The sequence below is a fragment of the Giraffa tippelskirchi genome, chromosome 7 (assembly GCF_054371585.1).
Source record: "Giraffa tippelskirchi isolate mGirTip1 chromosome 7, T2T-mGirTip1v1.2.pri, whole genome shotgun sequence".
In the NCBI taxonomy this organism is placed as follows: domain Eukaryota; kingdom Metazoa; phylum Chordata; class Mammalia; order Artiodactyla; family Giraffidae; genus Giraffa; species Giraffa tippelskirchi.
The window spans coordinates 122593248-122610331 of NC_137281.1; the positions used below are offsets into that span (position 1 = coordinate 122593248).

Sequence of the window (17084 nt, forward strand, 5' to 3'; positions counted from 1 at the left end):
CAGTATGGAAGCGCCATGCCCTTTCCCCACACCTTGCCCTATATATCTCTTCAATCTGGTTATTCCTGAGCTATGTCTTTTCATAATTAACCAGTTATCTAGTAAGTAAAATGTTTCTTTGAGTTCTTTGAGCTGCTGTAACAAATTAATCAAACTCAAGAAGGTGGTTGTTGGGACCCCCAGTCTTTAGCTGGTCAGTCAGAAGCACAGGTAGCAACTTAGGCTTGGGGTTGCCATCTGAAGTGAACAGCAGTCTTGTGGAGACTGAGCCCACAACCTATGGAATCTAATGCTATATCTGAATAGATAGTGTCAGAATTGAGTTGAATTGTAGGATACCGAGCTGGTGTTGCCAAGAGTTGCTTAGTGGTTTAGGGGAAACACAGCTCCTGCACATACTGGAATCTGGTCATTAGACTACCTTTTACATTTGCAAAGTTTCTTTTATCATGTTTCCTATATTAGGAAGTAGATATCTTCGGGGGTCTTTAGTCTGCCTACCATATTGTCAGCATCCCTATTTGAACCCAGTTTGGTCTGACTACATTCGGACTTTCTTCACCAGACACCATAGTCATTTCATAATGACCCAGAGGCTCTGTTTATTGTGTATCCCTGTTCTTGCCACTGTATTTGTATCAGTGCTATGGGCTGTAAGTAACAGGTACCAACTAACCAAGAGCTGCTTGAGTTGCTTAAACCAGTAAAGGTTTATTTTTCTCACATAATGACATATTTAGAGATGATTACTGTTCTTGTTACAGTGATTCAATAATGCAGTGATGTCAAGTCCATGGACTTGATAACTTGGTTGGTCTTTCCTTCATGATTGCAAAATGGCTGCCATAGCTCCAGACAGTGCATCCACATTCAAGACAGGAAGATGTGGGAAAACAGAGGGGAGGCTCCAGTTCTCTTGGCCCCTTGTATTAGGAAATCAGATGTTTCCCCAGAAGCCCCCATTAAACTTTCATTACATCTCACAGACCAGAATTGTGTCACATGCCCTTACCCCCTCCAGTTGCAAGGAAGCCTGAGAAAGTGAGTATTTAGTTTTTCCTGGTGGAGATGGGCAAAGAAAAAGAGGATTGGAATGAAGTTCAAATTAGCCAATTTATAATGCCAAAATTTCGGTTGGTCTAGGACCCTGTCTTTGGCTCTCTTTGCCAATCCACAATTAGAATTGGTATCCTGCTCCCGGGTCAGACACTTCCTGATGACTGACCACCTGGCCAATACTCACTCCCAACTTGTAAGATATCCCTGACCCCAATTAACCAGTTATACCGCCATCTGGGTGCATCTCCTGTCACTGCCTGCTGCTGGCCCTGGAAGCACCTGGCCACCTTTCAGAGGCCTAGAGACTCCACCAGTCCCTTTGGCTATGTACAGACAAGTTTCTATTCTGAAAGCACCTGTTTTTAAACGGGTCATTTTAAAGCTTTGTGTGAGTGCACATATGTGCAACATGGCACACATTCATGCAGAAAAAAGGGAAAAATAGGCCACATTGACCAAAGACATTTTAATTCTATGGTAGCTTTAAATTCCATCTAGGTAGAAATTCAAATGGGTATATCTTTTTCTCCTTTGCCTTTAGCTTCTCTTCTTTTTTCAGCTATTTGTAAGGCCTCCTCAGACAGCCATTTTGCCTGTCTGCATTTCTTTTTCTTGGGGATGGTCTTGATCACTGCCTCTTGTACAATGTCACGAACCTCCAGTCATAGTTCTTCAGGCACTCTGTCTATCAGATCGAATCCCTTGAATCTACACCCATTTGAATGCAGAGTTCCAAAGAAGAGCAAGGAGAGATAAGAAAGCCTTCCTCAGTGATCAATGCAAAGAAATAGGGGAAAATAATAGAATGGGAAAGACTAGAGATTTCTTCAAGAAAATTAGAGACACCAAGGTAACATTTCATGCAAAGATGGGCTCAGTAAAGGACAGAAATGGTATGGACCTAAAAGAAGCAGAAGATATTAAGAAGAGGTGGCAAGAATACACAGAAGAACTATACAAAAATGATCTTCACGGCCCAGATAATCATGATGGTGTGATTACTCACCTAGAGCCAGACATCCTGGAATGCGAAGTCAAGTGGGCCTTAGGAAGCATCACTATGAACAAAGCTAGTGGAGGTGATGGAATTCCTGCTGAGCTATTTCATGTCCTAAAAAATGATGCTATTAAAGCATTACACTCTATGCCAGCAAATTTGGAAAACTCAGCAGTGGCCACAGGACTGGAAAAGGTCAGTTTTCATTCCAATCCCAAAGAAAGGCAATGCCAAAGAATGCTCAAACTACCGCACAATTGCACTCACCTCACACGCTAGTGAAGTAATGCTCAAAATTCTCCAAGCCAGGCTTCAACAGTACATGAACCGTGAACTTGCGGATGTTCAAGGTGGTTTTAGAAAAGGCAGAGGAACCAGAGATCCAATTGCCAACATCCATTGGATCATCAGAAAAGCAAGAGAGTTCCAGAAAAACATCTACTTCTGCTTTATTGACTATGCCAAAGCCTTTGACTATGTGTATCACAACAAACCATGGAAAGTTCTGAAAGAGATAGGAATATCAGACCACCTGACCTGCCTCCTGAAAAATGTGTATGCAGGTCAAGAAGCACCAGTTAGAACCGGACATGGAACAACAGACTGGTTCCAAATCGGGAAAGGAGTATGTCAAAGCTGTATATTGTCACCTTGCTTATTTAACTTACATGCAGAATACATCATGCAAAATGCCGGGCTGGATGAAGCACAAGCTGGAAACAAGATTGTTGGGAGAAATATCAATAACTTCAGATATGCAAATGACACCACCCTTATGGCAGAAAGCAAAGAACTAAAGAGCCTCTTGATGAAAGTGAAAGAGAAGAGTGAAAAAGTTGGCTTAAAGCTCACTGTTCAGAAAACTAAGATCATAGCATTTGGTCCCATCACTTCATGGCAAACAGACGTGGAAACAGTGAGAGATTTTATTTTCTTGGGCTCCAAAAATCACTGCAGATAGTGACTGCAGCCATGAAATTAAAAGACACTTGCTCCTTGGAAGAAAAGTTATGACCAACCTAGGCAACATATTAAAAAGCAGAGACCTTACTTTGCCAACAAAGGTCCGTCTAGTCAAAGCTATGGTTTTTCTGGTAGTCATGTATGGATATGAGAGTTGGACTATAAAGAAAGCTGAGCGCCGAAGAATTGATGTTTTTGAACTGTGGTGTTGGAGAAGACTCTTGGGAGTCCCTTGGACTGCAAGAGGATCCAACCAGTCCATCTTAAAGGAAATCAGTCCTGAATATTCATTGGAAGGACTTATGCTGAAGCTGAAACTCCAATATTTGGGCCACCTGATGCAAAGAACGGACTCATTGGAAAAGACCCTGATGCTGGGAAAGACTGAAGGTGGGAGGAGAAAGGGTCGACAGAGGATGAGATGGTTGGATGGCATCACTGACTCGATGGACATGAGTTTGTGTAAGCTCCGGGAGTTGGTGATGGACAGGGAAACCTGGCGTGCTGCATTCCATGGGGTTGCAAAGAGTCGGACACAACTAAGTGACTGAACTGAGGTAGAAATATTTTCTTTTGAAAATATTACCATAGCAGAGAAACTATTTTCTATCACAGTATCTATTATCTTCTCCTCCCTCAGTAACAGACTTTGATTTTATGTTCAGCAGCCATGTACCCAGACAAAAGACTTCTTCATTCTCAGATAAAGAAGACTTCATTTTCTCTTATGGCTAGTTACAACCATGTGACTAAGTTCTGGCTAATGTGATGTAAGTGGAAACATTGTATTGGGCTTCCAGGACTTTCTTTAAAGAGAATGGGCCTTTTTTGTCCTTTCATCCATTTCACTGCCTGGAGTAGAGGTGAGATAGCTGGAGCTCTATCTGCCAGTTTAAACTATGAGGAAAAGAGATACACTTTAAGGATGGCCAAGAGCTGACACTGTCCTTGGACTTCCTACCTCTAGGGAAACAAATGTTTTTGTTCAAGCCTCTCTTATTTAGGATTATTGTGTTATTTGCAACTGAACCTGACCCTAAGTAACTCATCTACTTTTTGTCTACATGATGTCTAACTCTACATGGCACTTTCGTGTATATTATCCCATTTTCAACAGATAGGACAATATCCATTTTCCTGTTTCTAGCTGGTCTTGGTTCCAGGAGAGTCAGTGAGGGCCAACAGCAACCATTAGAGAGCTGTTTACCTACCCAGGTTTTAGACCATGGGAAAACTGGAAATATTGGGTTCAGCAGGCAAAAAGATGTTGTTTTCAGAGTTAATGACAACTCTAGGGGAAACTCGGCTTCCATTTTTTGAAGCTAGGCCTTGACTGTTGGAAACCCAAGCCTTCTTCACTACCTCACTTCCTCATCTTTAAAATGGCATCGGTCTCTGCCAAGAACTTTATATAAACATTGTCTTGTGGAAATGTTTTTCTAAAGTAGAGCTTCACCAATGTTTTCATTCCTCACTGATTGGCTGTTGGACTCGTCCTTAGTGAAAATTCTTCAGGAGTAGGTATTGCCCAAAGACAGCTCTTCGGGAGTCCATCTGCTTTGTGAGAGACGTGGTACCCGTGGCTGGAGTAAGAGTCCTAGTGTTCTGCTGCCACCTGCTGCACTTAGTTCCAAGGTAGCAATTGGTCCAGGATCTCCCAGCCTTATTTCTGTCTTGTTCTATTTCCACCTTCCTCTACTCTCTAGCACGTCCTTCCTCTACCCCAACTCCCACATTGGGCTCTCTTCCAAAGCTGGGCAGGCATTTTTGCCCAGGTCTTCTTCTCCCTCACTCCTCTAAGACATCCTAGCAGAACCTGGCTAATTCTATCATGGCCCACCCTGACCCAGCACTTCCTTGAAACTGCCAGTTATACCCAAGGAACCCAGCCTGGGCAGGCTGTCCCTTACAGTGACATTTTGATTCACAGCAAGGCACCCTTGGAAGAGGTAAGTTGTGTGTGTCTCAAAGCAGAGGCAGCATACACAGTGGTCTAAGCAGAACCTTGCTTTTCAAGGGTGGTGATGAGAGGGGTTAATGTACTCTGATGGTTTAGTGACAATCATCGTTTTCTCATCTATTATTCAAATTTTTACTCCTGGCAGTCCTATGAGGTATTTTGTGTGAATTTTATAGATACGATCTGCAAAGAGGAGAGGGGAGCAAAAACTAACAGTTAGTGAGCACTAAGTATGAGTTAGGTTCTTGCACACACTGGCTACTGTCACAGCAGGGAAAGGCATGCAACTGTAATGAGTCAGCACTTGGTTCTACACAAGACCCACTGCGGGGCCTGTACAAGCCAATAAATGAGAGCAGCTTACTATAAACTTGGAACCTTGACTGTGTCTTCTGCAGCACAGAGATGACAGGCCTAGGATCCAGACTTGAGCTCTCTGGTGCCCTGGGAAGCAGAGGAGTACAGTGGCTACAGCACAGGCTCTGCAGCCAGGCAGAGCTACTGGAGAGATCCCGGCATCATTGCTCAACAGTCAGGGGACCTTGGCCAAGTCACTGAACTTGCTCTGATCCTATTTTCCACATCTGTAAGGCGGTGATGAAAATAGTGCTTGTCTTCAAAAGTTGCAATGATTGAATGTGAATGAAGGTAATTTGTCTTTTGTTCCATAATTCTTAGGTCTCGTTAATATTATTTTCATTGTTACTAATTGAAGAGGATGTTCTGACATCCTGCGAAAAAGGAAGTTATCTGCCTTGCCCACCCACCCACCTGGAATGGAGATCTACTCACTTAATGAACCTGGTCTGAGGTTGTTGGGGCAGTTTTTCAGCTTCTGCCTTTGGGCTGAAAGCTGCCCAGCTGGGCTGGCTGGGCCTCTAAGGCTGTTCCCCACTCCCCAGCTGCAGATCTGGTTTCTTTCAACCTCATAAAAGGCCCAGGCAGAGATGACTATGAAAGACAAGATTTCCAGGGTCCTCAGGGACGGAGAAGCAGTCCGCAGAGGCCATGGCTGCTTTCTTACCTTACCTGGTCCCACCCAGTTCCCCTCCCTCCTCACCCTTTCTGGGACTCATTCCTGAAGAATAGGATGTGGTCTGAGCCCCCAGCCAGAACAGTGCCTGCCTGGGTGAGGAGACTCTCCTGGGGGTACCCCGTCCTCTAGGCATGAAGTGAAAGTCGCTCAGTCATGTCTGACTCTATGAGACCCCATGGACTATACAGTCCATGGAGTTCTCCAGGCGAGAATACTAGAGTGGGTAGCCTTTCCCTTCTCCAGGGGATCTTCCCAACCCAGGGATCAAACCCAGGTATCAACCCCAGGGATCGAACCTAATGAAGACCTCAGCAAAGGTTCACATCAGCCTGGCGGGCTTCTATTGTTCCTTCCTTGTCCAGGCCCATGTGAATGTTAGGAAATAGTTTCTTTGAACCGTGCTGGCTTCCTCAACTTCTCCTGTGCTGCTCTGTGCTTAGCTGCTCAGTCATGTCCAACTCTTTGTGACCTTATGGGCTGTCGCCCATCAGGCTCCTCTGTCCATGGGGATTCTCCGGCAAGAATACCGGAGTGGGTTGCCATGCCCTCCTCCAGGGGATCTTACCAACCCAGGGATTGAACCCAGGTCTCCCACATTGCGGGTGGATTCTTTACTGTCTGAGCTACCAGGGAAGTGCAAGACTACTGGAGTGGGTAGCCTATCCCTTCTCCAGGGGATCTTCCCAAGCCAGGAACCAAACCTGGGTCTCCTGCATTGCAGGCAGATTCTTAACCAGCTGAGCTACCAGGGAAGCCCCAACTTCTACTTTGTGCTAATTTTTCTTTTTAGTTGCCTAGGATGGTGTAGACTCTACTCTGTAGGGAGTAAGAATACCCAGCTTCAGGGGCAGGCAACCCAGGTTCAAATGGCCTTTTTTACACTGCCAGTCATATACCTGGTGAGGCAGGCACTGTGTGGCACATGGTGCCAAGTGCCCTGCAGGGATTATCTCATGAGCCCTTATAGCATCGCCATTAGGCAGCTGTTCCTAACAGATGACGGCATTCAGGCACAGAGAAGTAAAGTAACTTTCTCAAGGCAGCATAGCATGGGATCTGTAACAACAAGGAGGGAACCTGTGGGAGAGAAGAGAGGTGAGGTGGAAAGAAAAAGGAAGTTTGCTTTTATGATTTTGCCCAGAGCCTGTCTCCTTAGCCCCAAGGATGTGGAGTCCAACTGGCTTAGTCACTCCCCTCAGTTTTGCCAGGAGGAGGTCTGATGGCAGAGAGAGGAGGTCAGTGAGCCTTAACGGGAAAATTTATAGATGCAAAAAGGCCTTCCCAAGGAAAAACCATTCTAACAGGTTTGGCAGACAGGATGTGAAAAGGTGTAGAATTTCTGGGGTGAGCCAGGGGGAGGGGAGCAGGAAGTCAGCGAGAATGCATTTTTAACTGGTCAGGAGTAACCATTTAATTCTGTATCTGGATCTCAAGGGAGTTCAGGCCACCAGCGTCATAAATACACATGAGCCTAATGCAGCCTTGTGGGCAGTAAAACAGTGAAGGGAAGGTGTAGTCCCTGACTCCAGGGGCAGCCGATTTGTTTTGATTTTTGAATTAATAAGCAATTTCAGATGCAAGAGCCATGGCCCACCAAGAAATGTAACTTTAAGCTGAGATTTTCTTCTCTCTTCTGATAATGTGCTTTCCACATCCTCTCAGTGTTTCAGCACTTTCCTCTTCTTCATTCCAGAAAGAACCTGCATTTCCCTTTCTCAGCTCCTTTCCTGGATTGGTGTGTGCTAAGTCTCTTGCAGTTGTCATCATGTCTTCAGAATGCATTTGATAGGTACAGGAAGTTGCACCAGAGGGAGATGGAACCAGCAATCAATATAAAAAGAACTATGTTTCTAAGAAGAATGCATCACGGCTTCCCACAGGAGTTGTGTACCATATGTTCTAATATCTGTGGAACAATGGATCTAATTTTTAGTTCTTCTACTTGGCTTTCCCAGCTATCTCAGCAAAAAAGAAAATGGACATTTTAACCTGCTGCCCAGCTTGCTGATGATTTATACTAAAGATTGCTTTACCCTTTAACCCCTTCATTGGTTATCGCAGAATAAAATCTCTCCCTTCTCTTCCTCTAGCTTTATTTCTCCTGGCTACTAGTCTAGTATATTTATGGTGCATGAGTCATCAAGCTGCCCTTTGATTGGATAAAAACCAAGCACCCCTGAGACCATCAGTCAATTACAGCTATTCTCAGCTTCATTCACAGATTTATTAGCTTGCACACACAGAGAGAAATTCATTCAGCAAAGTTCATTCATAAAAATTTCAACACGCTGCGTATCATCCTGCACATTTCAGCCTTCTGTTGCAGAGAGGCTTCTGAAAGCTCTGAGAGGAGTCGGGGAGGGAGGGAAGCTCTGAGCCAGGGTGGGCAGGCTGGGAGGGGATCTGAGGAACACGGAAGGACCACAAGTCAGAGAAATAAAGAGGAGGAGCGCCTGTCACTAGTACTGCTGGCTTGTGGCCCAGATGGGATGCAAGACAAGATTTTCCAAGAGAGGGCAGCCATCAGGAGAAACGAACTCAGGCAGAAGGGCCTTTGGCTTATATAGACATTTCCTTTTTTCCCTTTTTTTTTAAAAAAAAAAAAAAAATGAACAATCACTGGAACAAATAAAGGGTTAATAGGCCAGACATTGCCCCGCCCTGTGGGAACCGGAGGGAGCAGGTCTCAAAGTTCCTGTGTGCAGAAGGGAGGATGGGGGTGGGGGGCGCTAAATATTTCTGCAAGCCTCCCGCACCGCCAGCTACGCGGCGGGACCGGCTGGCTGGTTCTCCGCCCGGTTCCGTGCCCAAGAGTAGGAGGTGAGCGATCCTCGCCGCCGCGAGGCTGGGTCCAAGCTTTCCCAGCAAGGAATCCCCGGCGAGAACATCGGGTGCTGCCGCTGGGCCACAGACGGGACCGAAGTCAGCTGGGTAGGCGTTTTCCCCTGGGCTATTACCCTCGAGGACCCGGAGCCGAGGCGGGTGAGCCGCGAGAGCGGAGTTGGAGAGGTGGCTGCCGCAAGTTGCACGGGGCATTGAGGCATTTGTTTTCCGTTCTGTTTATCTAGCAGACGGCGAGGCGATTTATGCAACAGTATCCTGTTTCAGCACTGCCAAGGCTATGCGAGAACGCGGTCCGGACAGCCTGGCAGGACTCGTGCTATATGTAGGACTCTTCGGGCACCCCGGGATGCTGCACAGGGCCAAGTACAGCCGCTTTCGGAATGAGTCCATCACGTCCTTGGACGAAGGCAGCCCGGGAGGCTCGACCGGGAGCAAAGGCTCGCCGCAGCCTCCTTACCCCGCCCTGGCACCTCACCTGCCCGCTGAAGATGCTGCCTTGGCATCCCAGGAGAGCCCCACCCCATTGTGCACCTTGATCCCTCGCATGGCCAGCGTAAAGCTGGCCAACCCAGCCACCTTGCTGAGTCTGAAAAACTTTTGTTTGGGTACCAAAGAAGTACCTCGACTCAAGCTCCAGGAAAGCCAGGACCCGGGTCCCAGTAGCCCGGCTTCCCCTGAAACCAGTCTCAACAGGGCCGTGCCAGTACCTCCACCTCAGCGGGACCCCCTGGGGCACGGGGTGACCTCTTTAACTCCTGACGCCTGCCCACTTCCCGGCCCTGGGGAACCAACCCCCCGGAACAGACAGGACAGACACTTTCTGCAGCACCTGTTGGGGCTGGGCATGAACTACTATGTGAGGGTAAGTCTATTTCTCTTCTCTGCACTCCTTCTGCAAGGGGCATATTCTCTGCTTTCTGAAAGAGGCTGTGCATCATCCAGCTGCATTTTAGGTTTGGATAAGTCATCATGGGGCTTCCCAGGTGGTGCTAGTGGTAAAGAACCCACCTACCAGTGCAGGAGACCTAAACGACATAGGTTCAGATCCCTGGGTAGGGAAGATACCCTGGAGGAGAGCTTGACAACCCACTCTAGTGTTAGAGAATCCTATGGACAGAGGAGCCTGACAGGCTACAATCCATGCATAGGGTCCCAAAGAGTCAGACATGACTGAAGCAGACTTAGCATGCAAGCACATAAGACATTGTGTAGCTGGAGGGGGCGGAGAAGGGAAGGTGGTCTTATAGGTTTCCCTACAAATATCTGGCCTGTATTGGAGTCACACAAATTTTGGTTCAAGGGCATGAACTGGTGCTACACGTTAGTGTAGGTAGTTGCCAGGGGTAGGGGCAACCTCTCATAGAGAAAGCTGAGATGTCCCTGCTGGACTGAGCATTCTGTATAAGAAGAGTCAAGAGTTTCAAATCTAATTAGTGATTAAGACTCAGTAAATTATACTGGCCATTGTGTTTCAGTAGAGATTTTTGTGCTGGAGGAATACATAGTGTGTAAGGGACCTGAATTATTTTTAAAAATCTAATTCAGCATTTAACAAACACTTCTCCAAACATGGCTGAGTCTCTAGTCTTGTGTTAGGAGGTAGCCTTAGGTCTTTGGTGCACATTTTTTTGTCTTTATTGCCTATGCTGTGGCCATGGGTCCTTGTCCATGAACCATGTGCAAAATCAAGGTCCTTATTGGCCTTGCATCTGCCCTTTTCCATTCCATATCTGAGTAAAAGATGATTTGGCTTCTGTTCTTCTAGAGCTCACAGTTTCAATCAGGGAAACCAACAAATACAGGTGAAATAATAACAGAACAATATTTAGCAAGGTATATCTGGTGTGAGATGATAAGGGAATTCAGGGAAAGGGGAAGGTTGTTGTGGTCTGGGATTCATTCATAGGGGAACCCTCAGGGGAAGGTGCATCTTGGAAGAGCTATCAGATCTTTATTGGCAGAAAGCGGGAGATTCCTGGCAGGGCAAGAATTGGAGCAGAGTCCAAAGGCAGGTATTACTGTGGTTACTGCAGGGGAGCATCATGCTGGGCTTAACTGAAGAAGAGAGGGACTGCTGGAGGGTAGCTGGTGGTAGAAAGTATGGCTGGCACATAGTTGATGCTCAAACAAATATGAGTAAAATAAGGCAAATTACAGACAGATCTCGGGTAGCTTGGGGAGGAGAGAGCAGCTGACCAAAGCTCTTAATGCCGAACAGGGAGTTTGTAACACTCTGACTGGTAAACAGGAACCCTCATAGGTTTATAAATCAACTACAACCTGATGAAGGTGGTTTCAAAAAGACTAATCTGTGAATTTATTTGTGAAGCAGGGAAAAATTAGCAGTTGAGAGGTCGATAAGAAAGATACTCTAGTTTAGGCACCAGGGGTGGTAACACGGATTAATGTGAAGATGAGAGAAAACAGATGAATATGAGTCTCTGTGAAAAGAGCCTCAACAGTCTTGGATGACTGAGCAGATCATTTCAGATCATCATACAAATAACAGAAAGGTGAATATTTATTGAGCAGTGGGTAGACTGCTGAGTGTGTTTATTGCTATTTATAGTGGCTGTGGATGATTATTGATAGAGTTGTGAGGAATGAAAGATAACTTCAGATGTAAGCCTCCCAATGGGATTAGCAATGTCAGTGATAGAGTGAGTTGGGAACAGGGTCACATTATGTTTAAAGTAATGATATCTAAGTGGTTCTAATTTGTAGGTAGCAGTTGTGTAAGACTAGCACTCTGGTGAGAAGTCTGATCTGAAGGTAGACATTTGCGAGATAGCCCAATAACTGTATCACACAGACAATTAAGATCTCAAATAATGTTAAATAATGAATGCTGAAAGGGTTACAGGGAAAGAAGGCTAGGGGCAGCCTTGGTGAATTGATAACAAAAACCTCCAAGGAAGATAAATTTATAGGACACTCAGCTCTTACCCTCCCTCACAGTGACACAGTTCATCATGGAAATAGTTTCATGTATCTACTAAAAGTTTGTGGGTACTTCTTATTGGTCAAGCTTAAGCATCCTCCAGGCTCTAATGGGAGAATGTGATGCTCCTACCCCATGCTCGGCACCTGCCTTCCCATCACTGGGACATCCTCTGTCTTCTGCTTTGCCTTTCCTTCCCTCTTGTACTTCCTTCCATCTCCCCACATCCATACACATGTACAATTTCTAATGTGAAAGAGTTGCTGTGTGATCTCCATTTCCCTAGGGAGTGTCTCCACTGGCATTTTAGATTTTTAATGAGGATGCCATCTGTCTTTTTCCTGGTGATAATGATGGATCCTAGGAAAAGTGCTGACCTCATGATCTATGTGAGTCACACTATGTTGCCAATAGACAGTGACATGAAACACCAGTGAACACCTCTTTTAGGAAGTCAAAAATACATGAAAAATCCTAATTTATTAATTTTTATAAAACCCTAGCTTTGAAAGATGGAAGGAACTCAAAATTTATCATGCTCAATGCCTCTATGAGGAGACTGAAGACTAGAGAAGTGATTTCTTTTTGACAGCTACACAGGTGAGTCAAAAGGAGAGTTAGCGGCAGAATCCAGTTGCTCTGTGTGTGCCTGTCTTTGGTCCTTTCACCACAGGTTTTCATCCTGGTTGAGATTCTGCTCAGAATTCTTTTAGATGTGATGCGCACTCATTTTAAAAGATGAAATGCCAACCTGTTAATTTATAGTGAAAATTATTGTGCCAAGGAAACCAAAATTGTGATCCCATCTGTAGAAAAATGTACATAGGAAGAGTTAAATCAAAGGTTTCTTGATGATGATGAAATCAGAGTAGAGAAGTGAGAGAGATAACCTTTTTTGAAGAATTTATTTTATGAAGATAACACTTGTTTATAAATTTCATGTATACGACATTACATTTCTACTTCTGTGTACACTACAATGTGCTCACCACCAAAAGTTTAGTTTCCATACATCACCATAGAGTTGACCCCTTTACAAAGCTGTTTCACCCCTGCCCCTTCCCTTCTGATAACCTCTACTATATCCTCTGTATCAACGTGTTGTTTTGCTTTATTTATTTTGGTTTTTATATCCCACATATGAATGAAATTATATGGTGTTTGCCTTCTCTGTCTGACTTATTTCACTTAGCATAATACTCTCAAGGTCCATCCATATTGTTGCAATTCTTTTTTATGGCTAATATTCCATTGTGTGTGTGTGTGTATATATATATGTATGTGTGTGTGTGTGTATATATATATATGTATATATATATATGCATGCATGCTAGGTTGCTTCAGTCATATCTGACTCTTTGTGACCCTATGGACTGTAGCCCACCAGGCTCTCCTGTCCATGGGGATTCTCTGGGCAAGAATACTAGAGTGGGTTGCTGTGCCCTCTTCCAGGGGATCTTCCTGACCCAGGGAGCGAACTTGCAGCTCTTATGTCTCCTGCATTGGCAGGAGGGTTCTTTACCACTAGTGCTACCTGGGAAGCCATGTATATATATATATATATATATATATATGTTTCGCATCTTCTTTATCTGCTTATCCATTGATGGGCACTTAGATTGTTTCTATACCTTAGCTAATGTAAATAGTGCTGTGATGAGCATAGCAGTGCATATATCTTTCTGAGTTAGTGTTTTGAATTCTTTGGATAAATACCCAGAAGTGGCATTATTGGATCGTATAGTAGTTCTGTTTTTAAATTTTTGAGGGACCTCCTTACTGTTTTCCTTTATGACTGTACCAATTTACATTCCCATCAACATTGTATGAGAGTTCCCTTTTCTCTACATCCTCACCAAAACTGTTTGTTTCCTTTTTGATAATAGCCATTCTAAGAGCTGTGCAGTAATAAGAGAGATTCTTGATGGCTAGTGGACATAGGCTGTCTTTTAGGCAAAAGACAGCCACATATTCTACTTTCTTATCCATATCATGTGAGTGCTCCTCTCCTTGCTCAATCTGTTTTATTCCTTCTCTTATCTATTGAGAAAATATGTACTGTAGACCAAATGTGTGACAGGAACTATTCCAGGCCTTAGGGATACATCAGTGAATTAAGAGACCAGATCTGAACCCTCATGGAACTTACATTCCAGTGAGGGAAGCTGAGTCATGATTGAATAAACAAGTAAATATGTATGTATAAGTAAATATAATATGTCATGTGTAGTAAGTGCCAGGGAACATTCAAGCAGGGGAAGTAAGAAAAGCAGTTAGTTGGGTGGATATGGAGGATATTGTATTCTTTTTTGTATAAAAATGGCATAGTTAGAGCTCCTTTTAATTTTGTTGTCTTGTGTCTTTTATCTTCACAATAAGTACTTAATTTGCCATCTACTCTAAGTTAGAGTTGACTTTAGGTTAAATATTCTTTTATTTTATTTATTTATTTTTTAAATTAGTTTATTTTCTATATTTTAACTTTACAATATTGTATTTGTTTTGCCATACATTGACATGTGACTCTTTTTTTGGTCTTATGATATAAAATCAGTTTCACAGCTGAGAATACTTTATGAATCCCAAGAAACTATTTTTGAGTAACTTTCATTCAAACTCAGACCTTAAACTGCCTGAAGGTTTCTCAAGAAAAGTGAGCTAGCAAACCATTCTTTGAGAGATACCAAATTAGAAATGGAGAGCCAGACTGGGTCTGAGCAAAGTAGTGAGGTGGGTGAGGTCTGTTAAGTGTGGCCACATGGTGACATTTTTTCCCACCATAATATTACATTTCAGTTTTTATGAGGTTATTGGTAGCTCAGATGGTAAAGCATCTGCCTACAATGCTGGAGACCCAGGTTTGATCCCTGGGTTGGGAAGATCCCCTGGAGAAGGAAATGGCAACCCACTCCAGTACACTTGCCTGGAAACTCCCATGGACCGAGAAGCCTGGTAGGCTATAGCTCATGGGATCGCAAAGAGTTGGGCACGACTGAGCGACTTCACTTCTTCTTTCCAATTCACTTTGTCTAGCAACAAACATTCATGTGGAGGTCTCCCAGGTGCCCAGCATGGTCTGTGTATGGTGAGCATGGAAAATATACAACATGACCAGTGCTCTCATGTGTCAAATGAGAGAATTGATCTCTATGACCTTGAAGGTCCCCATCACCAGCATTTTTCTTCTTCCAGTCTTATTGAGATATAATTGACATACAGTACTATAAGATTAAGGTGTACAGCATACTGGATTTGACTTACATACATCATGAAATGATTACCACAATAAGTTTACTGAACATTCATCATCTCATATATTAATGGATACAAAAGGAAAGAAAAAGAAAAAATATTTCTTTGTGATGAGAAGTCTTAGGATTTACTCTCTCAGCAGCTTTCATATATAATGTACAGCAGTCCCAACACCAGAATTTACAGGCACTAAAGCTCCTTCATGGGAAATAGATGGGGAAACAGTGGAAACAGTGTCAGACTTTATTTTCTGGGGCTCCAAAATCACTGCAGATGGTGATTGCAGCCATGAAGTTAAAAGATGCTTACTCCTTGGAAGGAAAGTTATGACCAACTTAGATAGCATATTAAAAAGCAGAGACCTTACTTTGCCAACAAAGATCCGTCTAGTCAGGGCTATGGTTTTTCCAGTAGTCATGTATGGATGTGAGTGTTGGACAGTGAAGAAAGCTGAGCGCTGAAGAATTGATGCTTTTGAACTGTGGTGTTGGAGAGGACCCTTGAGAGTCCCTTGGACTGCAAGGAGATCCAGCCAGTCCATCGTAAAGGAGATCAGTCCTGGGTGTTCATTGGAAGGACTGATGTTGAAGCTGAAACTCCAATACTTTGGCCACCTCATGCGAAGAGTTGACTCATTGGAAAAGACCCTGATGCTGGGAAGGATTGAGGGCAGGAGGAGAAGGGGACGACAGAGGATGAGATGGCTGGATGGCATCACTGACTCGATGGACATGAGTTTCGGTGAACTCTGGGAGTTGGTGATGGACAGGGAGGCCCGGCATGCTGCGATTCATGGGGTTGCAAAGTCAGACATGACTGAGCGACTGAACTGAACTGAAAGCTCCTTTCTCCGTGTGGGAGGTATTTAAATATTAGTTTCCTTTCCCATACCCAGTTCCCAGATTGCCTACAACTTATTTCAGAGACTAAATAAAGTAGAGGCAAAGAAACTAAGCCAGACAGAACTGCCACAGGTTGGCACAGTAGTTCCCACAATAACACATGGAGAAAGACTGTTTTGTCCTGGTGAGGACATCGAGACTCAAAGAGTGTATTGTCTACTCTACACTTTACAATGTAAGTAAATAGCAGACTGAAGATTCAAATACAGATTTATCTCACTCCAGTGCTCTTCTTCCCACCCTCTCCCCTTACCTCCAAGCAAATCAGGCAGTCCTGCAGGTTCGTAAATGGAGTAGCACAGATGAGGGACCATACTGGGCAGGAGAACTTCTTATAAGACCAACCCATAGAACTTGCCTGCTTGCATTCATTTGCATGATTTCAGTCTCCTCACTTCAGCTGCACCCAGTGCAACCACTTCCCCAGACCGTATTAGTATCCTAGGGCTGTTGTAACAAGTATCATAAACCAAATGGCTTACAACCACAGACATCTATTCTCTCTCAGTTCTGGAAGCTAGACGTCTGAAATCAAGCTATCTTCAGGGCCATGATCCCTTGAAGGCTCTAGGAGAGAATCTTTTGATGCCTCTTCTAGTTTCTGGTGGCTGCTAGCAATCTTTGGCATTACTTGACTTGTAGAGGCATCACTCTTGTCTCTGCCCCTGTCTTCACATGTCTTTCTCTCTCCTGTGTGTCCAAGGACATCAATCATTGGATTAAGGCTCTCACTAATCCATTATGACTTCATCTTAACTTGATTGTATCTGTGAAGACTCAACTTTCAAGTAAGGCCACATTCATAGGTTTTGGGGGTTAAGACTTCAACTTATCTTTTTGAGCTATGCGATTCAGCCCATAACAGTTCCCCAAAACATTTATTGCAATGTGTTTGCCCACAGAAACTTTATTGCCTATTGGGGTCATCAGTTTTGGGTGCAAATATGATCTTTTTACTTCCTTTGTAAATCTAATGGTATATTCTCACCATCCATCTTCCCTTTTCTAATGTTGTATCTTAATACTGAGGCTATAGACTAGTATTGCCTATTGTCTACACTAGATGTGGTCCATGGTACTATGATGTTCCATCTGCCCCAACTGTCTTTTCTGTAGGAGAGCACTGGTCT

General features: G+C 44.1%; 1 protein-coding gene and 1 long non-coding RNA gene across 8 annotated transcripts in view; one reads left to right on the forward strand and one right to left on the reverse strand.

Annotated features, from left to right (window-relative positions):
* The window catches only part of SHC4 (SHC adaptor protein 4), a 160816-nt gene that overhangs the window by 25772 nt on the left and 117960 nt on the right, over nucleotides 1-17084 (forward strand). For 2 of the 7 annotated variants that reach the window (XM_081508518.1, XM_081508523.1), the window contains exons 1-2: nucleotides 8717-8946; nucleotides 9084-9721. In XM_081508518.1, the coding sequence (XP_081364644.1) occupies nucleotides 9137-9721 (585 nt within the window). In that variant the 5' untranslated portion in view covers nucleotides 8717-8946; nucleotides 9084-9136. Of the gene's footprint in view, nucleotides 1-8716; nucleotides 8947-9083; nucleotides 9722-17084 lie in introns of those variants that run through there. The other 5 variants (XM_081508519.1, XM_081508522.1, XM_081508521.1 and 2 more) reach the window with 3 other exon arrangements.
* LOC145513120 (uncharacterized) lies at nucleotides 12287-16653 on the reverse strand. The gene is made up of 2 exons (XR_014059134.1): nucleotides 16208-16653; nucleotides 12287-12606 (listed from the first exon to the last, which is right to left on the reverse strand). It is a non-coding gene; the product is annotated as an uncharacterized LOC145513120 (long non-coding RNA).